The sequence below is a fragment of the Sceloporus occidentalis genome, unplaced genomic scaffold, assembly GCF_023333645.1.
Source record: "Sceloporus occidentalis isolate IW3139 unplaced genomic scaffold, rSceOcc1.0.p SCAF_4, whole genome shotgun sequence".
NCBI classification, from domain to species: Eukaryota; Metazoa; Chordata; class Lepidosauria; order Squamata; family Phrynosomatidae; genus Sceloporus; species Sceloporus occidentalis.
Genome location: NW_028316984.1, coordinates 105,905,332 through 105,927,742, shown reverse-complemented (window position 1 = coordinate 105,927,742; position 22,411 = coordinate 105,905,332). Strand labels below are relative to the sequence as shown.

Genomic DNA, 22,411 nt, shown 5'->3' with positions numbered 1-22,411 from the left:
CGTTTAATCATGTTGTATTAATGATACAGTTAATTATCAATTATATAGAATATGTTCTTCTTCCGTATCATATTTTAACAGTAGCATATACAATTTAGTAATAGACGTTATTTTATCAAACTCCATTTACTCCACTTTATAACGATGTTCCTATACGCCCTTCCTGCCCAATTTTTAAAGGATTGTCTCAAATCAAATCAGTGTATTCTCACTGCAGAGCTAAAGCCATCAGTCATTTCAGATCCTTTTTTCAGTCCCCTGGGAAAGCCATTAAGGCCTTTATCATACCAAATATAATGTAAACCCCTGCAAAGGTATGAAATGGAGTATAAACCCACACCAGCCCATTTTTCACAGGCCAAGCTTCCCTCTGTGTAAGTCCCATACACGGTATGAGCCACTCTGTATTTTCCACAAACCTCTCTTTAAGACAGGTAATTATCATCCTCTTCAAACTCCAGCATCTCCCTACCCAACCTTCCATACCTTTCTTTCCGATAGCCTTCTATGATTCCTAAGGTAGCCTCAGTTCTTATATGCCTGCGTGCACCATGCACATTTCTAAATAAAACACTTTAACTTAAACTGGAGCATTCTCTGCAGTTATTACCAGTATACATAGGTGAAAAGATCCCTGCAGTGAGCCTCCTCTTGCAGGCTTCTTTTGAGCTATAATTTGCCCAAATTTCAAGAAGTCACTGGCATTGCAGGTGGGTCCCCCAATGTCCCCCACCTTTTAGAGTAACAGCTGCTATGCATTAAGTTAATTGTTAATACTTATTAGTCAATAACAAGTCCCCTTAAGCTCAGTTAAGACATCAGTTACTGAACTTGGGCGGGTTACAGACCGCCGTTTTGCGGCGGTCTGCCGCCGCAGCAGCCACACCGCGCGGCTCCCACACGGACCGAAAAAGAAGCTCCAAAATGGAGCTTCTTTAAGCGGCGCCTCTATGACGTCGCGAGGCGCCAGGGGCACACTCGCGACGTCATAGACGCCATGACACGTGCGGACACACAGTGTCCGATACGTAAATATGGCGGCGGCCGTGTGGAACGGCCGCCGCCATATTGTAAGTACAGAATACGTACTAGGGTTAGGGGGGTACGGAAGCACCGCCCCTTCCTAACCCTAGTACGTATTCATTACATACTAAATGGCGGTGTGTAACCCGCCTTTGAATGGTATTCGTGGTATGTCTCACTTGAGAACTGGGTGTTGTGCTACTAACCTTTTTCTCTGATATTGGGGTCATTTACTAGCTGTGAATCCAGGTGGTATTTCTATTGTATGTCTGTTCCTATCCCCGCCAGGTACCATGCCAATTTGAAAAGCACTATTGGCTCTTAGTGATATTTTAAGCCTTATATTTTAAAGTGTGAGATGGCCCTGCATTACTATTTTATCTGATTTAGAGCTTGGTGATCATGTATAAATCCTCTCATTTCCATTATCCCGCCAGCTCTCCATCACTTGCAATTCTAATGTATGGTTCCTCTGTTGTAGAGTTTTTGAAGTGAAAATTATTATAATCCTTCTATGTAAAGATACAACTGAGGTTAAAATTGAATGTGAGTTTTCAGTTTCACCTCACCTGAAGGATTGCAGCAATGAAGAGATGAAACTTAGTAATAGCAAGTACATTTCTATACCGCTTATCAGTGCACTTAACCACTCCCTAAGTGGTTTTCAATGTGTAAGCTAATTGCCCCCAACAAGCTGGGTACTCATTTTAGCAACCTCAGAAGGATGCCTGGCTGAGTGGACCTTGGAACCCCTAGGATCGAACTCACAACCTTGTGGCTGCAGTACAGGCATTTAACCACTGCCCCACCAGGGCTCCCTTCTCAACATTCTGCATTAAGAGACATATACCTTTGAAAGGAATGGGTGTGAAATTGGCAAGACTTGGCATCCTGTACCTTCAGAAGAAGCCCTGTTCATGCCAAAAGTAAAACTGATAAATCCATTGAGTTTCACTGCACTGTCGTCCTCTCTTTCTCTCTCCGCAGATAAATAGCAGCAGCTATAGCAACTGATTTTTATGGGGAAAGGTAGGGCAAGTGAAATATTCAACCTATTGCAGGTTCTGCAGCATTTATCCCTTGTGGAAAAGGTGATCACTCATAGTAGTGTTGCTGTCATCTGGAAACCCCACAGAATGTCTTTAAGCCTCTTCCAAGGATCTACACTGTTCAGAGCACCTAACATCAAGGAATAGATACACAGAGACAGATAAGCCCAGATGGAACAAAAACATAATTGGGCATTTAGCACATACTCAGTGAGATCTTTGGGCCTGGAATGACTAGTTCTGTGATAGAACACTTGTTTGGTATCCAAAAAGTCCTAAATTCAATCCCAGCATCCCTCCCTGAAACTCTGGGAAGCTGGAATGGCCAGTCATTGTATATGGCTTGATCCACAAAAGTCTCATAAGTTTCTTAATCAAATGGTACCCAACCTTTTTGGAAAAAAAGTGTCAAAGATCAAGTCCGTGGTGTGTGATAACATCTTTCTAATTTGTAATACAGAACATCTACAGTCCTCAGTATATTGGTGTAACTTTGCCAATAATCTGCTCAACCAGAGAATATTCAGGAACTCAGTGCACAGTATGAATAGAGATGTAGGCCCAGCTACATCAAGTGTCAGACCTACAAGCCTTGCTGCTGATGTCAAACTACACCAACACTTCCACTGTCTGTTATCTTTGGCACAGTTAGCCAGTCGTTTTTAACGGGTTTAAATTTTTTAACGGGTGGAGAGAGAGAGAGAGAGAGAGAGACTCAAAAAAGTAATCAGGTCACAATCTTTAATTATTTTATGTAATATAGAGTAGTGTATAGTATACTATGCCATAATAACAGATAACATTTGATAGTATGATAGAAACTGGTTGAATGTTCTAAGGAAAGCATTTGCCTGTATAGGAAAAAATCATTAATTAGGTGTTCACCCATCAGGGATGACTGAGTCATACATACAATAAATTGATAAACAAACAGAATTCTATCTAAGTAGACCAGGGTTTGATTCCTGCTCAGCCATGAAAACCCACTGGGTAAGTCACATGCTCTCAGCCTCAGGGGACGCAATGGCAAATTTCCTCTGAACAAACCTTGACAAGAAAACCCCACAATAGGTTTGCCTTGGGGTCACCATAGGTTGGAAATGACTTGAAGGTGGAACACACACACACACACACACACACAGATAGTTAATGGACCTGTGTCCTGAGGTGAGGTTGCTCAGGAAGCAAGTAGTTGTATGTTTTGCACTAACAGTGTAGATAGACATGACTGTTAAGTGAATCCAATGGAAGATGACATAACTGTTTTTCTCTGAAAGAATAAAGAGGAAGACTAGGGAATAGGACAACCAAATAATTCTTTTTGTATTTACCTTATTCCCCATGGGAGGAGGCAGGAAATGTCAGTCTTCACAGCTTGAAAATACTGCTTTTGGGGATTGCATCTCCTAGAACCCCTTGGCCAGTTTAAGCATGGGGGCTCATAAATTTAAGGACATCACCGAGATTGTGGTTCCCCCATTGTTCTTATGCTGTAAGAGTAATTGGGAATTCAATGTTTACATGCTGGGAATCTGTTAATGGCCCCCTTTTCCCACTTTGGTTAGGTGTTTCCTGTTCTGTGTCCTATGCTCTAGTGTTCCTTGTCAAAGAAAAGCTATGAAATTGATGGGGTTGACATGAGTCAAGAAGTGACTTGAAGGCATAGATAGATAGATAGATAGATAGATGCACACAAAATCCTCTTTACCTTTTTGTAGTGTGTTCATTTGCTGTAGTAACAGTACAATCCTGAACTGTTAACCTCTGGAAGTCACTATTCAAATGGGAATGTTTTTGCTTTGCTTCCCTGCGGTACCACATGCGACAGCATTACCACCAGTGCCACTTTTTAAAAAAATAAAGAAATATTTTTAATTGTTTAAAAGGTAGTCGTGTAACAGAACTGTGATGTCATGCTGTAATAGCATTATTATGGTTTATTTGTAAAAATAAATAAAGGGATCCTGATCATGACACAGATGGGGGTAAGCCAGGTGGTGCAAACAGTACTGTGGAACTTAACAGTGCAGAAAACAAAACGGGCAGTTATGCTATTTAAGCAGAAACATGGTAAAAGTAAAACGTGATACCCAGTGTCAACATTCAGCTATCTTCACAAGTACGGGTGAAGCAGTTTTAAAGCAAGACAACCCATAACAACTGACTAGTGAGATAAGCAACAAAATCTCTGATTCCTTATTAGTTGGCTGGCTGCGCTGTGATTGCAAAACAACTTCCCTCCAGTCCCCACTAGGAAGTAGGGGATTGGCACTAGCAAGGGAGCAGCAGACAAACAGTGATGTAATGGTTTGAGCGTTGGTCTACAACTGTGGGGACTAGGCTTTGAATCCCCACTCAGCCATGAAAACCCACTGGGTGACCTTGGGCATGCTACCCACTCTCAGCCTCAGAGGGCGGAGGCAACTCCGCTCTGAACAAAACCTACAAAGAAACCCCTGCGACAGGTTTGCCTTCCAGTTACCAAAAGTCAGAAATTGCTTGACGACACACAACAAGGGACTGTCAATGTTCACCTAAGCAAAAATGCTTGAGCCATCAAACTGGCACCTTTAACTGTTCAGCGCTATATAAAAGCCTAGATCATCCTTACACTGTTCATGACTATAGCAGTATATTTACATAGCACAGACATGCAGTAACCTGAGTACTTTTTCCCAAAGCACCTTCAGCATTGTGATGTGAAATGAAATCTGTTTTGCAACTCCAGTGATGACGCGTTATAAACATTTAAATGCAGGTTCTGTGGAATCACCAGCTATGAAATCACTCACCGTTTCACAAGTAGGAGTTGGAATGGCTTTGTGTAACTGTGGCTAGGGTGAACAGAATTACGTGCAGGAGCAAGATACCATGACAACTTTGTTTCCACTAAAGGCATGAACTATTTTAAGCAAAAAGGAACAACGGTTTTAATTCTCTGTTAAGAAATATATAGCAATAATACAGCCCGAGATTTGATATTTTTTGGGGGGGTGTCTTTCCAATTGTTCTGATCCTAAACTAGCATGTGAAATTAGGATGTACGTATGTACCTTAACCAGCATGTGAAATTAGGTTGTCTGTACTATATTTCTTTTACTAACTGCTTCATTCATGTGGGAGAGGGTGGTTTTGTGGGTCAGGTAATACCATAGCTTCCTGGCATATTCATCACCTTGGTTCTGTGCCCATGTCGACCTGCCCAGTCTTGTTGAAATTAATTTAAGAGGAAAGGAAGAAAGGAGAAGGAAAGGCCATGAAAGGAGGGAAGTGTGTAGGATAAAGAAACGGAAGGGGGGGGAGGATGGGAGGAAGGAAACAGAGAAGATAAAGGATGTAAGGCAGAAGCAACGTATATGTATTATACAAGTTATTTGTTTTATATGGGATGATATATTGGGAAGTAACGAAAGCTAAATATAGCGATAATATAATTTTTGGTGTATAAGTGCATGTGTATGTGATATATATATATATATATATATATGAGACAACTATTGTGCTGAGATGTTTAATAAAAATGTTTTTTAAAAGATATTCATTTAAAAGGAAACATTAGGAAGTAATGAGAGCTATTATACTGTGATAATATACATTTTGGTGTATCAGTGCATACCTGTGTGTGTGTGTGATACATGAGAACTATTGTGTTGAGATAGTCAATTTAAAATAGTTTAAAAATATATATTGATTTAAAAGGAATGCTTTGGTGAGTGAATCAGAGAACAAGATCATACACAGAGAGAGAGAGGGAGCTAAATGAACCCCACATTTCTTCTCCCCTAATGAAACGAGTGGCATGATGCACCAGGATTGGCGAGATGTGAGTAAAATGCTTCCAAAGCAGCTCCATCCAGGGCCCTCCTTAAAATGCCCCTCCATCCATCCATCCCTCCATCCATCCAGGGCGCTAAGTTCTCCCAGAGGCTTCCCTGCGACTACCAGAGGCCTGCAGCCTCTAGGCTCCCCCCAGAGTCTTATGTCTGGGAACAAAGCCCAGGAAGGGCCTTCCCCAGAGGCAGAGCATGTGGCCCCTTCCCTTGGAAGCAGGGCACTGAGTGTGGAGGGAGCCCTCTCTCCTCCTCCGCCTGGAAGGGGCCACAGGGCCTGCCTCCCTCAGCCCCGGTCCCTGGAGGAAAGGAGCCTAGCACTCAGGGATGCGAGCGAGGAAGGCATCACCATCCTCTCTCCTAAGCCCCCCAGATGACCCGCTGCGCCATTTGCGCAACCCACCCTCCCTCGGATCCCGCTGCCTACGCCGCCGCCCGCCTTTGTGAATGCGGTGCTGCACTGCGGCGGTGCTTCCTCTCAACCTAACCCTTTTTCCCTCCTCCTCCTCCTCCTCGGGCGTGATTTCTCTAAGCCCCGCCCACCCCTCCCTCTGCGCTCTTTTTGATTGGTTGTCCCGAAAGAGCGCGGCGCTGCCATTGGAAGCCGGCGTGGAGAGGCGGGTTTGGCTGCCGCTCTGCGTGATAAAGTTAGTGGGGGGCAGCCTCAGTGCGCGTTAGAAGCAGCAGCGGTGAGTCGGCGCGGTCTCTATGGAGGTGTCGGAGGGGAGCAGCGCTGGGCGGCTTCTGCAGCTGCGGCGGCGGCGGCAGTGACTCGGAGGCCCGTTCTGCCCCCCCTCCCTCCCCGGCCCCGACCCAGACCCGCCCCGGCTCCCTCTTCTCCCCGTCCCTTCTCTCGCCTCGCCCCCGCCTTCATCGAGGCCGACGCTGCTGCTCCAGGAACGCTGACTAGGCTCTAGGGAAGGTGAGGGAGGCGGCGCGCAGCCAGCCACGGCGCCCGTTGGGCTCTCAGGCGCCACCATCTCGGGCCCCGGAGGAGGAGGAGGCGGAGGAGGCTGAGTGCTGCCGCTGCTGCTGAGGCACAAAATGGCCGCCGCCTCAAACGGCCGCCATCTTGTCCTCGCTGCCACACGTTCCGCTCCGAGACACAAAATGGCGGACGGCGCCGGGACCCGGGCCGCAGCCACACGGGAGGCATAACCCGGTTTGGTACCGCTTTAAGTCTTTGTCTGGCTCAAGTGCTATGGAATTCGGGGAGCTGGAGTTGGAAACTGCGCCTCCCAGAATTCCATAGCGAAGGGCCAGACAACGAATTAAAGCGGTACCAAATCGGGTTATGCCTCCCGTGTGGATGCAGCGGTGATCGTGGTGCTTTTCGTTCGCCATCGTTCGTGTTCCCCGCGAAGGCCAAGCAGCCTCGAGAACAAAGGCCGGGCCGAGCCTCACGGGCGGCGCCCAAAGACTGGCCCTGGGAGGGAGGGAGGGTGGACGGAGGGGTACTCCTTTCCAGGAGGGCTATTCCAAAAAGCCCCCCCTCCCCATTTTGAGTAGGAAAAGGGTGGCAGAGAGCATCCTCTTTCCCTAGGACTTGTCCTCCTTTCCAGCTTTCTGCCCAGGAGCAATATTCCAGAATAATCTCAGCCAAGATTAATGTGAGTCTCGCGAGCTTTTGTTTGGTCAGGATGATCGGATGCTTTCCATCCACGAAGGAGGACAAGGCACGGGGAAATGGAGGACGTGACTGAATAAAAGCTATAAACACTCACAGAAACGTCATTCCATAGTTCTTGGTGATGCTTATATTGGACGACCATTTGGGATTCCTCTTGGTCAGAAGGCTGGAATGGAGGACACGTCCTGGAAAGGGAGGACGTCTAGGCACCCTGCTGTCTGTCTGGGGGATGGGGCTGCAGGGCTTCTTTTGTTCAGCTGTAGCCATGCTCCCCCCTCCCTTGCTCCAGCATTTTCATAGAGAGGCCACCACTCCTTGCATTGTCCGTTTGTGGAATTGGAGCTCCTATCATGGCTTTCCTTGGGAGTTAACCTTACTTTAAGTCGATAGGATTTAGGAAAGTGATCAGCAAGGGAACACTAAATGATTCCCTACCTTAACTGCTTCTTGCTTCCCTTCTCTGATTGGGAAGCAATAGTCTCTCATCTTCAGGATGACCAGATGTGTCCTAATCACAAAGAAGGACATGGCATCACAAAATCTAGGATATTCAAGAAAGATGCAGGACATTACATGAGCTAGAAACACTCACATGAATGTAAGTTCATGCTTAGACATGCTCAGAATGGAGGATGTTTTGAAACTCCTCCTGGACAGAAGGCTGGTATGTAGGGCATATCCTGGAAAAGGAGGGTGTCTGGTCGGCTACCATTTCATATTACATTTGTGTGTTTAAATCTGTTCAGTTTTACCTCCTTATTCTAAATCTCTTCTCCTGTTTCAAAGGTCATGCTTATTAGAGATTTTGATTGAAGCATGATCTGTTGACAAACAAATTAGTTGTTGGTTCCTACTATACTATACAACAATCCTGTTGTTGGTCCTTACTGGAGTAGACCCATTGAATAAATGGGATTTACCTCTGTGTGGAGTCATTGTTCAGTAATGGATTGAATGGGTTACTTTGGGTGAGGCTAACCAACAGGATGCCAGCCAGTATTTTATAAATTCCAGAAAATCTCTCTCTGTGTGTGCTTTTCTTTTGGGGTTGTTTATTACCATCTTCATTGAATGCAGCATTTCTTTTACAGTGAATAGTTTTAAATTGCAGAAGGGGGGGGGGTAAATGAGACGGGAAGAAACTGCTCATGTAGAAAGTGAAATTCTAAAAATAACACCAGACTTACAGATGAAATTACTAGGGAGACACTAATTGATGCTCTAATTTGAGTGATTTTGGAGAAAGGGCTAATTGGAGGTTAGACACTTACAATACCTACCTTTGATTGTCTTCTAGGTTTTGTTTTTCCCTATCCTGTCAATTTATTCTTTTGAAGATTCTTCATTGTCAAGCCGCCAAAGTGGAGAGTGCGATTGCAGAAGGGGGTGCTTCTCGTTTCAGGTATATGTGCCTAGATTTTGGTGGTGAAACAGATGGAAAGACCAATCAAGTCTAAAAGTTGAGAAGCATATCATTCACTATTCATGATCTTAAGCTAGGACAAAGAGGATAAGAACAAGCATACTGCATAACAGTAGTTTGTCTTGCACAGCTACAACAGTTTGTGATAGCACAGTTGCACTGTATAAGGCAGAAATGGAAGCAAGCTTGCTTATCAACAGACTACCTATATACTGTCAAAAGCACATCAAAACACCCAGTTGTATTTTTAAGTTAGGAATGTTAGCAGTTAATGCCCTTAGCCAGTGTCACATGTGCCAAAAGGACAGGAACAGGTACTCAAAAGGGTCTTTTTGCACCTTTGAGACCACCTGAGAGTTCGTAGCATAAGTGTTCATAGACTAGGGATACGTTTATCAGATGCCAGAAAAAGTACTACCAGAAAATAATACGTGTGTGCTGTTAGTGCAGTGTTGATTGAGTTGCATGCCAGATGCACTCATCGCTAAATCTTTAAATGTACTTGAAAGGAATTACAGAATCCTTGTGTAATCTCCCATCTTGTTAATAATTTATAAACAATAGTACTTGCCTCAGAAAGGTTAGTTGATTATCAAAATAAATGTGAAACATAGATGCATCCCAAAGAAAAGAACCAAGCCTTGCTTGGCTGTTTCCTTTTTGCCTGGAGATGACTTAAGTTGTCACAGATGGGCAGTCATGTAACTGCTCACATAATTAGTTTTGGCAAATGTAACAAACTATGTGAGTAACTGAGATTTTGTTTCTATAGTGCTTCTTCAGGCGGAGGAGGAGGTAGGGGTGCACCTCAGCACTATCCCAAGACTGCCGGCAACAGGTATGTCTCTTCATACTGTTAGCAACACTATCTCAGATGTGATTGCTTTGAAGTGAATAGTAGGTATATTAGGATTAGTATATGTGTGAACCATATTGGCCTTAATTCATAAACAGCCTCCTGGACCAGTTTTATCTGGGAACTGTTCAAATGATACTCAGGGTTAACATCCTGTTTGTAGGAAAAATTGGTTAAGATATCTGAGAAATTTATCCTGATTAACAGAGTCAACAGTTGGGTTTTGTTTTTTTAAGTTAGCTGTGAAATTTCCTCAACTTCTTTTAAGCAGGTCCTGTGGCTGGTAGGGCAAGCGGAATAATTTTAAGTTGAATTTGAGTGTCCTGAATTCCTATGGGAATGCATTGTTGGTACTAATCAGTGGTTCTTGTTTCCAAATAAAGCGAGTTCCTGGGGAAAACCCCAGGGCAAAACGCTCAGAAATGGATTCCTTCACGAAGCACTAGACGAGATGACGACTCCGCAAATGACAAAGAACGACACGATGCAATCTTCAGGAAAGTGAGAGGGTAAGACATGAAATAATAAAATGTCTTGGTTTAAAATAAGAAGTAATTGGAATATATTCTATAACACACACACCCTATTGGATGTTTGATTCAGATCCAGTATATGACTTGCACTTTTCCACAGGGACTTTTTCTTTCTTACAGCTGGTAGACCACAATGCTGTAGTGATTGTAGACACACTGGCACAGTTCCCAGTTGTATGCTATGTCAGACATGCCCGCTTGTGATCTGCCAATGCATGCAGGTTGAATTTCCCATGTGGCCTGCCAGGATGCTTTAAAATCACTTTAGTTTGCTGTCCAAGTGGGAAAAAATAGAAATTTTGAGTTTCTGGTGACTCTTGTCTGCTTGGAAGATTCAGTGCTTGTTATGTGGGCAGAGTATAAGCCCTAGATTAAGAAGTTCTTGGTGCATTTGCCCACCATTACCAAACCTCTTTTTCTTTCTCACTGCTTGACGTCTTGTAGCACAAGACCTTAAGTTTACAGTTTTGCATCATCCTCTGTTATCCTTGGCTCCTCCATTCAGTCCCATTTCTTTGCTTACTTACATTGTTTGCTTAAGTGGGTTCTTTTCATGCCACTGCCTTCTACATATCACTGTGTTTAGGCATTCTGTCTCAAGCTAATTCTTGCATACTTCTCCACACACACTTGTAAACATTGTGAACTTTTGTTAATGGCCCATTTTATTAACCCTTTTGTGCTTCAGCATGTTGCTTAACTCTTCCTCAGCTTCAGTTCTCCACTTGTTATTCCTTACAGATCCATTCTTTGCCATACTTCAACATCCTTGCTCCTGAGATTCTTCAGACTTTCCTTCTTGGAGAAATTTTAATCCTGTCACAGGGCCTGAGCAGGCAGGCCAAAATAAAGCTGCTTCAGGTCACTTTGGAAGTATGCTGTTTAAATGACACGCACATCTTAAGAGTCCAGAAGCTGCGCCAAAGCTGCACTCCAGTCCTTAGGACTGGAGCTTGGCTTTGGTGTGGCTTCTGACTTCTTGGGACGCATGCATCATGTAAACAGCATACTTCCACAGTGACCCGAAGCAGCTTTATTTTGGCCTCCCTGTTCAGGCCCACACTGACAAATTTTCCTGTGTTCTCACTGAAGCTGGACTGTCATTGCATTCAGTACCATCTCAGACACATGGTGCCAGGCTTTCTGTCTGTAACCTCAGTGTAGCATATATTTCAGATGTGTTCATAATTTACCTAAGAGAAAGGCTGCATAGTTGTGGGGTGCTTCCTTTGGGGGAAGTCCTTCTGTCTAGTTTCACAATTTTTTTTATTAAAAAGCAAACCTTGTAATAAACAGATCAAACCATTGAAAAGAAAAGTCTTAGTTTACTTGTTTTTGTTTTCTTTAGCATATTAAATAAGCTTACTCCTGAAAAGTTTGACAAGCTATGCCTTGAGCTCCTCAATGTGGGTGTAGAGTCTAAGCTCATCCTAAAGGGGATCATACTGCTGGTAAGATGCACTTATTAGAAAAATGCTGATTTCATTAAAATGATTTTGAAGTGTATAACAATATAGTATCAGTAGAGGGAGAAAGGCCTCAGATGGATGAATTCTAATATTCATCAGGCTTAAGAGGTACCATCTTTGAGAGAATTCTGTAAGGTGATGAAGGTAAGGTTAAAACATAGGGAGTGAAAATTACAATAATGGTTGATTAGAAATATTATGCTATATTTAATTTTTGGGGGGTGCTGACAGTACAACTACACAACTAACATTTTTAATATAATAATGTTATGCTGTGAGCTGCCTTAGTAATACAGAAGTGCTTGTCACAGGCTGCAAAGATGGTTTTACTACATCAGCACAAATAATGCTGTGCTAGCATAAGCTATCTGAATATACTGAACTGGCACAGCTGTGTTGATTTGTGTGCAAAAAAAACCTTATTCCACAATAGAAGCATTGGGCTTGGTGTTAGTGATTGTCTGAAATAAAGTTTGTGTGATGTCTGATTTCTCTACCATCATTTTTAGTGATGATTCAGTATGGTCCATTTTCTAATAGTGATTAATGCTAGAGAATAGTTTTCATCATACAGCACAGGATAAAGGAGAAACAAAGTTTAGAATCTTAACTAGGCAGTGTCCTAATGGCATTTCTGGTGCCACACAAGCTGTCTACTTAAGAAGCAAAAAATAGTTCTGACGTTTGAATGACTGTATTAAAGAAGTATTTAAACCAACAGGATAAAAGCCAGTTCTCCTTCCTACTTTTTGTTAATTACCACTGGCTCCTGGGAAAATGTGTGTATTTGCTAGAGCAGTATCACTGCAAAGTATTCTAGTTTTAGAATTTACTCGATCATACTTGGGTTATTGTTAGCTATCATGAACTTTGAAACTAAGGAGGCAGCTATAACAGGAAAAAAGAGGGATTCTTTGACAAGGAATCTGTCACTGATGAGGTGTGCTTTGTAGTCTGTTTCCTCCAAGTAATTCATGAAGATTCTCCTCTTTAGATCGTAGACAAAGCCCTTGAAGAGCCCAAATATAGCTCGCTATATGCTCAACTATGTCTGCGACTGGCAGAAGATGCACCCAACTTTGATGGCCCATCAGCAGAGAGTCATCCAGGACAGAAGCAAAGCACAGTGAGTGCAATATTTTCTCAAGCTGCAGCTGATATCAGAATGAGTATTCTACAATGACAATATGTAAAACTACTGTTTTTTTTTTATTCCCAGACATTCAGACGCCTCTTAATTTCTAAACTTCAAGATGAATTTGAAAACCGCACCAGAAATGTTGATAGTAAGATTTCAAATTTTTAACATAATTTTTCATTGGGTTTTGTGTATGTTGTAAATGCAGAATAACATTGATATATGTGTATGTTTCTTTCAGTCTATGATAAGCATGATGGCCCCCTCCTCCCCGAGGAGGAGGAACAGAGAGCCATTGCTAAGATTAAGATGCTGGGAAACATCAAATTCATTGGAGAACTTGGCAAACTTGATCTTATTCATGAATCTATCCTTCATAAGTGCATCAAAACAGTAAGCGATATTGATTTTCAGTCTTGATGTTCAGAAGCAGTTATAATTGAGGGTGGGTGGTGAATATCAACTTGCAAGGTAGTAGCTTGATTTAAAATACTACAGTTAAATAGATTTTAGTGTCGAAAATGTGATGTTTGTGCTTTCACAATAAATGCCATCCTTAAACGGATGTTCCCTTTATAACGTCAGAGACTAATACATGAAGGCTCATATGGTGAAAAAAAATGTTTAATATTTTATTATGGTATTTATAGCCTGCTCTTCAGCCCTAAAGGCTATCAGAGTGGCTTACAATTATTACATCCTAATAGTATCAGTGTGATCCAAAAAATAACTGGATCAAATTGCTAGGTGTACATTTCAGTATATGTGAAGCACTGGCCAGATCTGTCAGTCATTCTGTTATCCTACATTCATGTGAACTAAACAAAACATGGGACATGCTTTCCCATGAGAAACATTATTTCAGCAGAGGTTACTGATAAAGGCCAAAGTTGAACATGGTTTAAAAGCAACTCATTTTGGATATCTTAATGGATGTTTTTTTTTTAATGTTAACCTGTAAACCAAGTAACTCATCAGAGGATATATAAAGTATTAGATTTATTTATAAAAAGTTGTGAACTGTCCATAAAGAAATCTGTTGTTAATGGATGTGTTTCTTGACATCTAAAACTTTCAGCTTTTGGAAAAGAAGAAGAGAGTCCAACTCAAGGATATGGGAGAGGATTTGGAGTGCCTCTGTCAGATAATGAGGACAGTAGGACCTAGACTAGACCATGCAAAAGCCAAGGTAAATATTCCAAAAACGTTATTATTTATTGCTTGCTTGTAGTTAATTTATTGCCCCCAGCCTAGTAGGTGTTCAGTGTGAATATGCATGTCTATGTGTATATAATGAATGTGTCTAACAAAAACAGTTATTTAGGGGGGAAATGACATATTATTATTTGCCTGTCCTAGGATGCCTTAAGGAAGGGGTAGGAAATATGTGACATAAACTCTAATTTATCATAGATAATGATGAGCTGTGATACAGTTTTAGACAGGAGACATCTTCATGTCTGGTTTAAGGCATGCTTTGATTATTATTTTCAATACAAAATAAATGATTTTTATTCACTTAACATCATATTTAGTAGTTAGCTATTTTGCAGCAGGACTTTAACCAGAAAGCAAAAATGAGACCTGGCATAAAGAGAAATACATGGGAGGTGGAAACAACAACTAAAGTTACTGAATAGTGTTACTTAAGAGATATCATTGCTTCTGCTATATTGTGTTTTCTGACATGTCAGCTTAATTGAACATGGGAAATTCTTTCTAAACAGTCCTTAATGGATCAGTACTTTGCCCGTATGCGCTCCTTGATGATGAGTAAGGAATTGCCGGCAAGGATTCGTTTCCTGCTGCAGGTAAGAGCATAAATATGATCACTGCCGTAGGTCAGATGTGCTGACACATGTAACTGAACTTAACTCCATATCACTTTATGCTTAAAGGATACTGTGGAGTTGAGAGAACACCGTTGGGTTCCTCGCAAAGCTTTTCTTGACAATGGACCAAAGACTATCAATCAAATCCGTCAAGATGCAGTGAAAGTAAGTAATAAAGCTTATACAAATATTTAGCTGTAGGTTCTGTTACAGATATAGTACATCTTGAATAAAAAATGAGTCCTTGAAATTTGTCTTTATGTAAAATATGTTAAATTCACATAGTTCAGCCAATTTAATATCTATAACACTGGATTTGTCTATTTTTGTTTTTAAGGATCTGGGAGTTTTTATTCCTCCTCCTATGTCTCAAGGGATGAGAAGTGACTTCTTTCTGGAGGGACCGTTCATGCCACCCAGAATAAAACTAGACAGGGATCCACTTGGAGGGCTTGCTGATATGTTTGGACAAATGCCTGGTAATTACATCAACTTGGAATTAGCTATGTATCAACCGTATATTCTTGGGATGTTTTAAAAACCTTAAGACAAATGTGTGCATTCTTAAACAGGTAGCGGAATTGGTACTGGTCCAGGAGTTATTCAAGATAGATTTTCACCCACCATGGGGCGACATCGGTCAAATCAACTTTTCAATGGCCATGGGGGACACCTCATGGCTTCTACTCAATCCCAGTTTGGAGAACTAGGCAAATCCTTTTTGAAAAATCCAGTAAGTAATGGAAGCAGTTTAAGAAACTGAACAAAAAAGTACTAACAGTTGATTCCTTCTTTTCAGAACTTCATCGGGGACTGAAGGGATAAAAAAAATTAGCTCTGCCTTTTCCACCATTCATTGTTCTCCTGAAATAGCTACTTTGTTATATAAATGCTATACAGTACTAATAGAAGGATGAAGACTGAGCTGTGAAGCAGAGGTGGCCTTCAGTCATTGCAATATATAGATTGTTCTTGTAAAGAATTTTTATTTTGAACAAGCAATATCCAAAATAGTTTGCTTATTATATGTTAACTAATTGGCAGTTTGGTGTTATAATCTCTTCATAGCACTGGATAATATGGACCAGGTGTAAGGATTGTGCAGCCTGAGGGCTCCTCTGGATCCCATTAAAAATGGCTGGAAAATGCTTTTTGAGGCTAAAATATCTAATAATGTAGCTTTGCCATAAAGTGATCTCAGCATGCTCCCCACATACACAGAGCTAAAGAACAGCCCTCCAAAATCAACCAGAAGTGTCCAGAATGTTTGGAGAGGTTGTTTAAGAAAATGAGTAATGGACAGCTTTTAGGAATGACCCAAAATGACCATCCAGCCCTCTGCATGTGCATGCATTAAAGAGAAATGTTATAAGATATGCTGAAAATGTGAGGTGCTTCAGACATTGATTAAATACAAATACTGAGATTTGGTGGTTTTCACTTCCCTTTCACTTTCCTTGAAAACAGGGGCAAAGCCAACTTTTCCATAATCAGAATCAGGGACTTCTATCTCAGCAACAAGGACAGTCCAAGGATATGCTGCCACGGTTTTCTAAGAAAGGACAGCTTAATGCAGATGAGGTAGATGCTTTTGTCTGAACTGACTTGGTTCTAAACACAATGCCCAATGATTATAACAAGACGCGTTATTACGAGGACCAGTACTGGAACTCCCTAACTTTTCCTCCTCCCTCTTTTTCTCAGTCTTCCCCTCCCCCCCATTTTTCTCTCCCTATCCTTCTCTTTCACCTGCCTCTCCCCTCAGTCCTTGGAGTATCCAGTGTCCTGTGAGCAAGATTATGAGATATGAGGGCAATAATCATATTCATAAAGGAGCAGTTGAAATAGTTCTGGCAGTTTGAAATCCTTGTTGATGGTGAAATAAATTACAATAAAATAGCATCTCCTTCACAGCTAATAGTTAGTCATGCTATCCCTCAGGTTTATTTATTTTAAACATTTATACCCTGCCCTTCAGCTTTTGATCTGGTCATTAATGCTTGTGTAACAAGTACAATCCCACCCTGTCTGATATACAGTTCTGACCCCTTCGTTCTTTCCACAGATTAGCCTGAGGCCTGCTCAATCTTTCCTAATAAATAAAAACCAAGTGCCAAAGCTTCAACCCCAGATAACTATGATCCCACCCAGTGCACAGCCACCACGTACTCAGACACCACCTTTGGGACAGGTAAATACCTTAGATAGCCAACTGTTAATTAAAACTACAATTGGATTACAGTTATGATTAATGTTGTAGTTGGACTAAAAATTGCATATGGGAAACTACGGAATTCATGAATATTTGTTGGGTGTGAGTGTCATTTTGCATTTTCTTCCATTGACTTTAGAAATAAAGACATTGCTTTTTATATAGACTCAAATCTAGTAAGTCTGTGTAAGTCACTTTCTTCTGTTTTCAGAGTTTAGTAGAATAAGTGATGGTAGGCTAAGCATTATAACAAACAGCAGGCATGGTTTTTGGGAAGCAAGTCTAGGTATACTTAGTGCTTAGTTAATTTGCATACCATCAGGTAGTTAGTCTTTAATTTAAAAAGTCATGAGTTTCAAATATCTGTGGAACTCTGTCCTTGGTTAAAGATGCTTCTGGAATAGAAGGCTTTATTGAGTTCTTTGAACCACTATTTCTGTCAGCATGTTGCAAATCCTGAGTCGTTTTAGGAGTTTGGTGACGTATACTGAATGCTGAAGAGTTTTAAACCAGCAGCTTTTAGTCTAGATTCTTCAGTACTCCTAGAGAGCTGTTCAGTTCTAATAAGGATGTTTGTTCTTTAAGCCACCTCAGCTTGGTCTCAAGACAAATCCACCACTTATCCAGGAGAAGCCTGCAAAGACAAGTAAAAAGCCTCCACCTTCTAAGGAAGAGTTGCTTAAGTTAACAGTAAGTTCTGTTATTCACTCTTAGAACTGCATATTTTCATTTCTGCAAAGACATGTGGGAAATAGCAAACTTCTTCTCTCTCCCCCCCCCCCCCCCTATTTTTAGGAAGCTGTTGTGACTGAATATCTGAACAATGGAAATGCCAATGATGCTGTCAACAGTGTGAGAGAAATGAGGGCGCCAAAACACTTTATATCTGAGATGCTAAGCAAAATAATACTTCAGTCACTGGATCGATCTGATGAAGACAAGGAAAAAGCAAGCACACTGATCAACTTACTTAAGCAGGAAGGGATAGCCACTAGTGACAACTTCATGCAGGTACTAACATAATGGAGTGGTAATCGTGGTTTGATTTGTTGCATTTGCTTGCCCATACTATATGGTCACCTAATAAGGATGCAGTGAATTCTAATTACTGCTCCTTATTTTTCAGGCATTCCTAAATGTATTGGACCAGTGTCCTAAACTGGAAGTGGACATCCCTCTGGTAAAATCGTATCTAGCACAGTTTGCAGCCCGTGCCATAATTTCAGAACTAGTTAGCATCTCCGAACTAGCTCAACCATTGGAAAGTGGCACCCATTTCCCCCTCTTCTTGCTTTGCCTTCAGCAGTTAGCTAAATTACAGGACCGTGAATGGCTGACGGAACTCTTCCAACAGAGCAAAGTTAATATGCAGAAGATGTTGCCAGGTAAGCATGCAAAAAGAAATTATAGTTGTGTAATGTATAAAAAGTTTAGAAAGAGCTAAATACATATAGTCTCATCAAATGATAAGCTAAAGCAAGAATCCTACATCAGTTGCGAGGTTGACAAACCTGAATGACAAATTGGAATGTTTTGTGTGTTACAGAAATTGACCAGAATAAAGATCGTATGCTGGAGATCTTGGAAGGGAAAGGACTTAGCTTCTTGTTTCCACTTCTGAAACTGGAAAAAGAGCTATTAAAGCAAATAAAATTGGACCCATCCCCTCAAGCGATTTATAAATGGATAAAGGACAACATTTCACCAAAACTTCATGTAGATAAGGGATTTGTTAATATTTTGATGACCAGGTGAGAGATTAAATGTACCTAAACTGGTTTAGTTGAAATTAACCAGTTTTGTTGAAATGAACTAATATATTAGCAATGTTTTGTCAAAGTTGGTGTTAAGGATTCTAAAATCTTGTAGTTTCATTATGCATTTGTTCCTAGATATATGAAAGAATTATTGATCATTGGCCTAGAGCAGGGTGGGGAAGGTATGGCCCTCTGGATATTAGACTGCAACTCCCATCAGTACTATGAAGGAAGTTGCAATCTAGCAACATCTTGTGAGCCACACCTTCCCCAGCCTTAGCCTGGGTCTTCATTATTTCCTCTTTACAGAGATGACATGTTGTAAACAGGTCTAGAGCCAACTGTTAGTCCCAGTTAGGGTTGCACCCACTGAATTGGCAGGAATGTGATAAGAATGTTTATCTAAGTTCTATTCTGTGAGTCTACTATAGGTGGGACTAATACTTGACATCCTGTGCCTGTTTTTATTTCCTTCTCTTTTAGTTTCTTGCAGTATATTTCTAGTGAAGTAAACCCACCTAACGATGAACCAGATTCTTCATCTGCTCCTTCAAAAGAGCAATTGGAGCAAGAAAAACAGCTGCTTCTTTCCTTTAAGCCAGTAATGCAGAAGTTCCTTCATGACCATGTTGATCTACAAGTGAGTGCCCTGTATGCGCTCCAAGTGCACTGCTATAATAACAACTTTCCAAAAGGTAGGAATAAAAATACTTCTCACCCTTCCCTTCTTCATGCATGCTTGTCATATAGGGTGTGACAGTCCTTGTCAAATAGATAGACAGGATTCATTTCATAGTAACAGAGTGGGCTTTTCTCATTTTGCCTAAGTGCAAGACTTGCTAGCAGCACTATGAAAGTTGGTAGGTGTCCCATGTCTGTTCTGGAGTTAACAGTTATAACAAGGTGAAACATAGAAATAGGTACGGCAAAGAACTTCTGGCTTACTGATGCTTTTAAAAATCATCCAATCAAGTACAGTGGGCTCTTGGTATCCTCTGGTGTTTGGTTCAGACACACACACCATGGATACCCAAGTCCCATTTAATACAATATGTAATAAAATAGTATTCTTTATGTAAAATGGCAAAATCATGGTTTGCTTTTGGAATTAATTATACATATTATATATTTGATATTTTAAAGCTGTGGATATGGAGGGCCAGCAATATATTTTTAGTGGTGGGTTTTTGTTTTTATTTTTTTATTACATAAACCTGGGATGAAGAAAAAGACTTCTGTATTAAAAATGAAAGTGTGTACCCTTTTGTTTCAGGCATGTTACTGCGCTTCTTTGTTCATTTCTATGATATGGAAATCATTGAAGAAGAAGCTTTCCTGGCATGGAAAGAAGATATTACTCAAGAGTTTCCAGGGAAGGGGAAAGCTTTGTTCCAGGTATATTACCTTCTTGCAGGCTCTTAACAAGTTGTTTTAAAAAAAAAACAACTCTATTGTCTGAAATCTTTTTAAAAGTTTTTTTAATTTTTATTTTAAAATATACATACATATTAACATACAAACAAGTGAAAAAATCTGGGTAAGGAGAGAAGAAAAGAACGAGGGGTGAAAGGGCAGAAAAGAAAAAAAGATTACATATTTACTTACAAGTATATCTATTAATAAATGTAAGTTCAAATCAGAATATTTAACAATCTGTCCCTCAAGAACAATGTCAACATTTATATCTAAATATAAATTAATTTTTGATTCTTCGGTCTTTAAATGGGATCTCTTATCTATATAATGACTGTACTACAAACATTACCAAGATTTTTCAACTTCCTTCCATTTGTTTTCATAATCTTGAATCGTTTTCCCATTTATATACATAGTCTATCCATATTCCAAAATTCGAGTACCTTTAATTTCCATTCTTCTATAGTAGGAATTTTTCTAGATTTCCCAGTGTTTAGCCAGTACCATGCAAGCTGCCGAGATCATGTACAAAATCACACTGATTTGATTTGAATTTAGTTTAGTTTGTATCATGTCTACTGTGTTTAATAAAACTAATTCTGGAAGAAGGGGAATGATTAATTTTAGTACTTTTTGCATTTCCTTGTGTATATTTTGCCAAAATTTTTTAACTATAATATATTGCCACCAACTATGATACATCGTGCCAATTTTATCTTTACATTTCTAACATTTACCATCACATTGATTATCTGTGGTAAACTTAAGAACTAAACTGAAATGCATTCAATGACTTGATTCTCAAAGTTTTACAAAATGTAACACCTTAAAGGAAAATTATCTAAATTATCTGATTTTCCTTTAAGGTGTTACATTTTGTAAAACTTTGAGAATCAAGTCATTGAAATTCATTTCAGTTTAGTTCTTAAGTTTGATATTTAGCATAAATATTCAGAAAGCTTTTAAAAACTATCTTTGGTGTAAATAAACCGCTAGTTCCAAACAAAGTTGATCTGATAGAAGTTTGGATGGACAGTACTTAAGTTCCAATGCTCTGTGTATTCTAGTTGGAATAGTGATTAGATTTAGGCCTAAGTTGTGTATTATGTGCAGGATACATACAGGGTCAATCTCCAAAGGAGTATGAAGTGTTATGCTTCTCACTTTGTCAGCTGTTAATGTTGTACTGGCTTACTTGCAGGTAAATCAGTGGTTGACCTGGCTGGAAACGGCTGAGGAGGAAGAATCTGAAGAAGAAGCTGACTAAACCAGCCAAAGCCTTAAATTGTGCAAACATACTGTTGCTATGATGTAACTGCATTTGACCTAACCACTGCGAAAACTCATTCCGCTGTAATGTTTTCACAATATTTAAAGCAGCAGTAGGTCAGTAGGACTTGCTTCTGCCTAAGGGTTTTTGTAGTATGTCTTAATCATAGTCTACCATAAAAATATTTTAGAGTATCTTTAATGTTTAGATTAACAGTGTATTAGCAGCATGCAATAATTACATCATAAGTTCAGAAGCAGTCTGTGTAAGGATCTTCTTTGATGCCAGTTACCATAGGCTGTTCATTAGAAATCTGAATAGCAACACTGAATACTGTAGAAATGCACTTTGCTCAGTGTAATACTTGAGTTGTTGCAATATTTGATTATTCATTTGGTTGTTACAGAGAATCCTTAACTGTAATCGATGGTGGTTGCCGTAATAGTATATTGCCTGTATTTCTACCTCTAGTAATGGGCTTTATGTGCTAGATTTTAATATCTTTGAGCCTGGGCAAGTGCACAAGTCTTTTTTTAAAAAAGAAACATGGTTTACTTGCACAAAAATGATCAGTTTGAAGAGGTGGATAAATGCCCTAGGAAGTGGTCTTTGGGTGTGAAGCAAAATAGTGAGAAACTGAATTGGTCCCTATTATAGTATTGAAATTAAGTCTACTTAATTTATCAAGACATGTTCATGCCCTGATTTTATATACTTGTATCTATCAATAAATATTGTGATACTTGAATGTGTGTTGAAATGACTGCTCTTTAAATTTTATTTGTCTTTACCTTTGAAAAATTAATATTGAGGGTAAAAGCTCTGACAGGCTTTTTTTGTTGTTGATCTTGCTTATTTAATCAGGCAAAGGTGTAGATAAGACAAACATGCTAAGAAAGGGTGACATCAAACTTCATGAAAAGAAAGTAAAACCATCAATTTATGACATAATTCATGCTTCAGAATCATATTT

At 40.3% G+C, this 22,411-nt stretch overlaps 1 protein-coding gene and 1 non-coding gene across 2 annotated transcripts; both read left to right on the top strand.

Annotated features, from left to right (window-relative positions):
• Positions 1-1,154: 1,154 nt before the first annotated feature.
• EIF4G2 (eukaryotic translation initiation factor 4 gamma 2) lies at positions 1,155-22,186 on the top strand. Its single transcript, XM_089523104.1, has 23 exons — positions 1,155-1,191; positions 1,546-1,636; positions 8,830-8,934; positions 9,728-9,793; positions 10,195-10,320; positions 11,693-11,795; positions 12,808-12,939; positions 13,033-13,099; positions 13,193-13,344; positions 14,030-14,140; positions 14,679-14,762; positions 14,850-14,948; positions 15,121-15,262; positions 15,356-15,516; positions 16,251-16,364; positions 16,849-16,974; positions 17,581-17,685; positions 17,791-18,006; positions 18,122-18,380; positions 18,542-18,746; positions 19,236-19,447; positions 20,026-20,147; positions 21,370-22,186. Exons 1-23 carry the CDS (start codon positions 1,155-1,157, stop codon positions 21,433-21,435), a joined length of 2,901 nt encoding a protein of 966 aa, XP_089379230.1. The 3' UTR covers positions 21,436-22,186.
• Positions 16,404-16,599, top strand: LOC149314473 (small nucleolar RNA SNORD97). Its single transcript, XR_016281188.1, has one exon. It is a non-coding gene; the product is annotated as a small nucleolar RNA SNORD97 (small nucleolar RNA).
• Positions 22,187-22,411: the final 225 nt, after the last annotated feature.

What these genes read in the sequence shown, in the direction of transcription:
- EIF4G2 (XM_089523104.1), top strand. Translation starts at nt 1,155, where the DNA reads ATGGCGGTGTGTAACCCGCCTTTGAATGGTATTCGTG. An exon ending in ATCTTCAGGAAAGTGAGAGG is followed by an intron (nt 10,321 to 11,692) that starts GTAAGACATGAA and finishes TGTTTTCTTTAG; the next exon opens with CATATTAAATAAGCTTACTC. An exon ending in TAAAGGGGATCATACTGCTG is followed by an intron (nt 11,796 to 12,807) that starts GTAAGATGCACT and finishes TCTCCTCTTTAG; the next exon opens with ATCGTAGACAAAGCCCTTGA.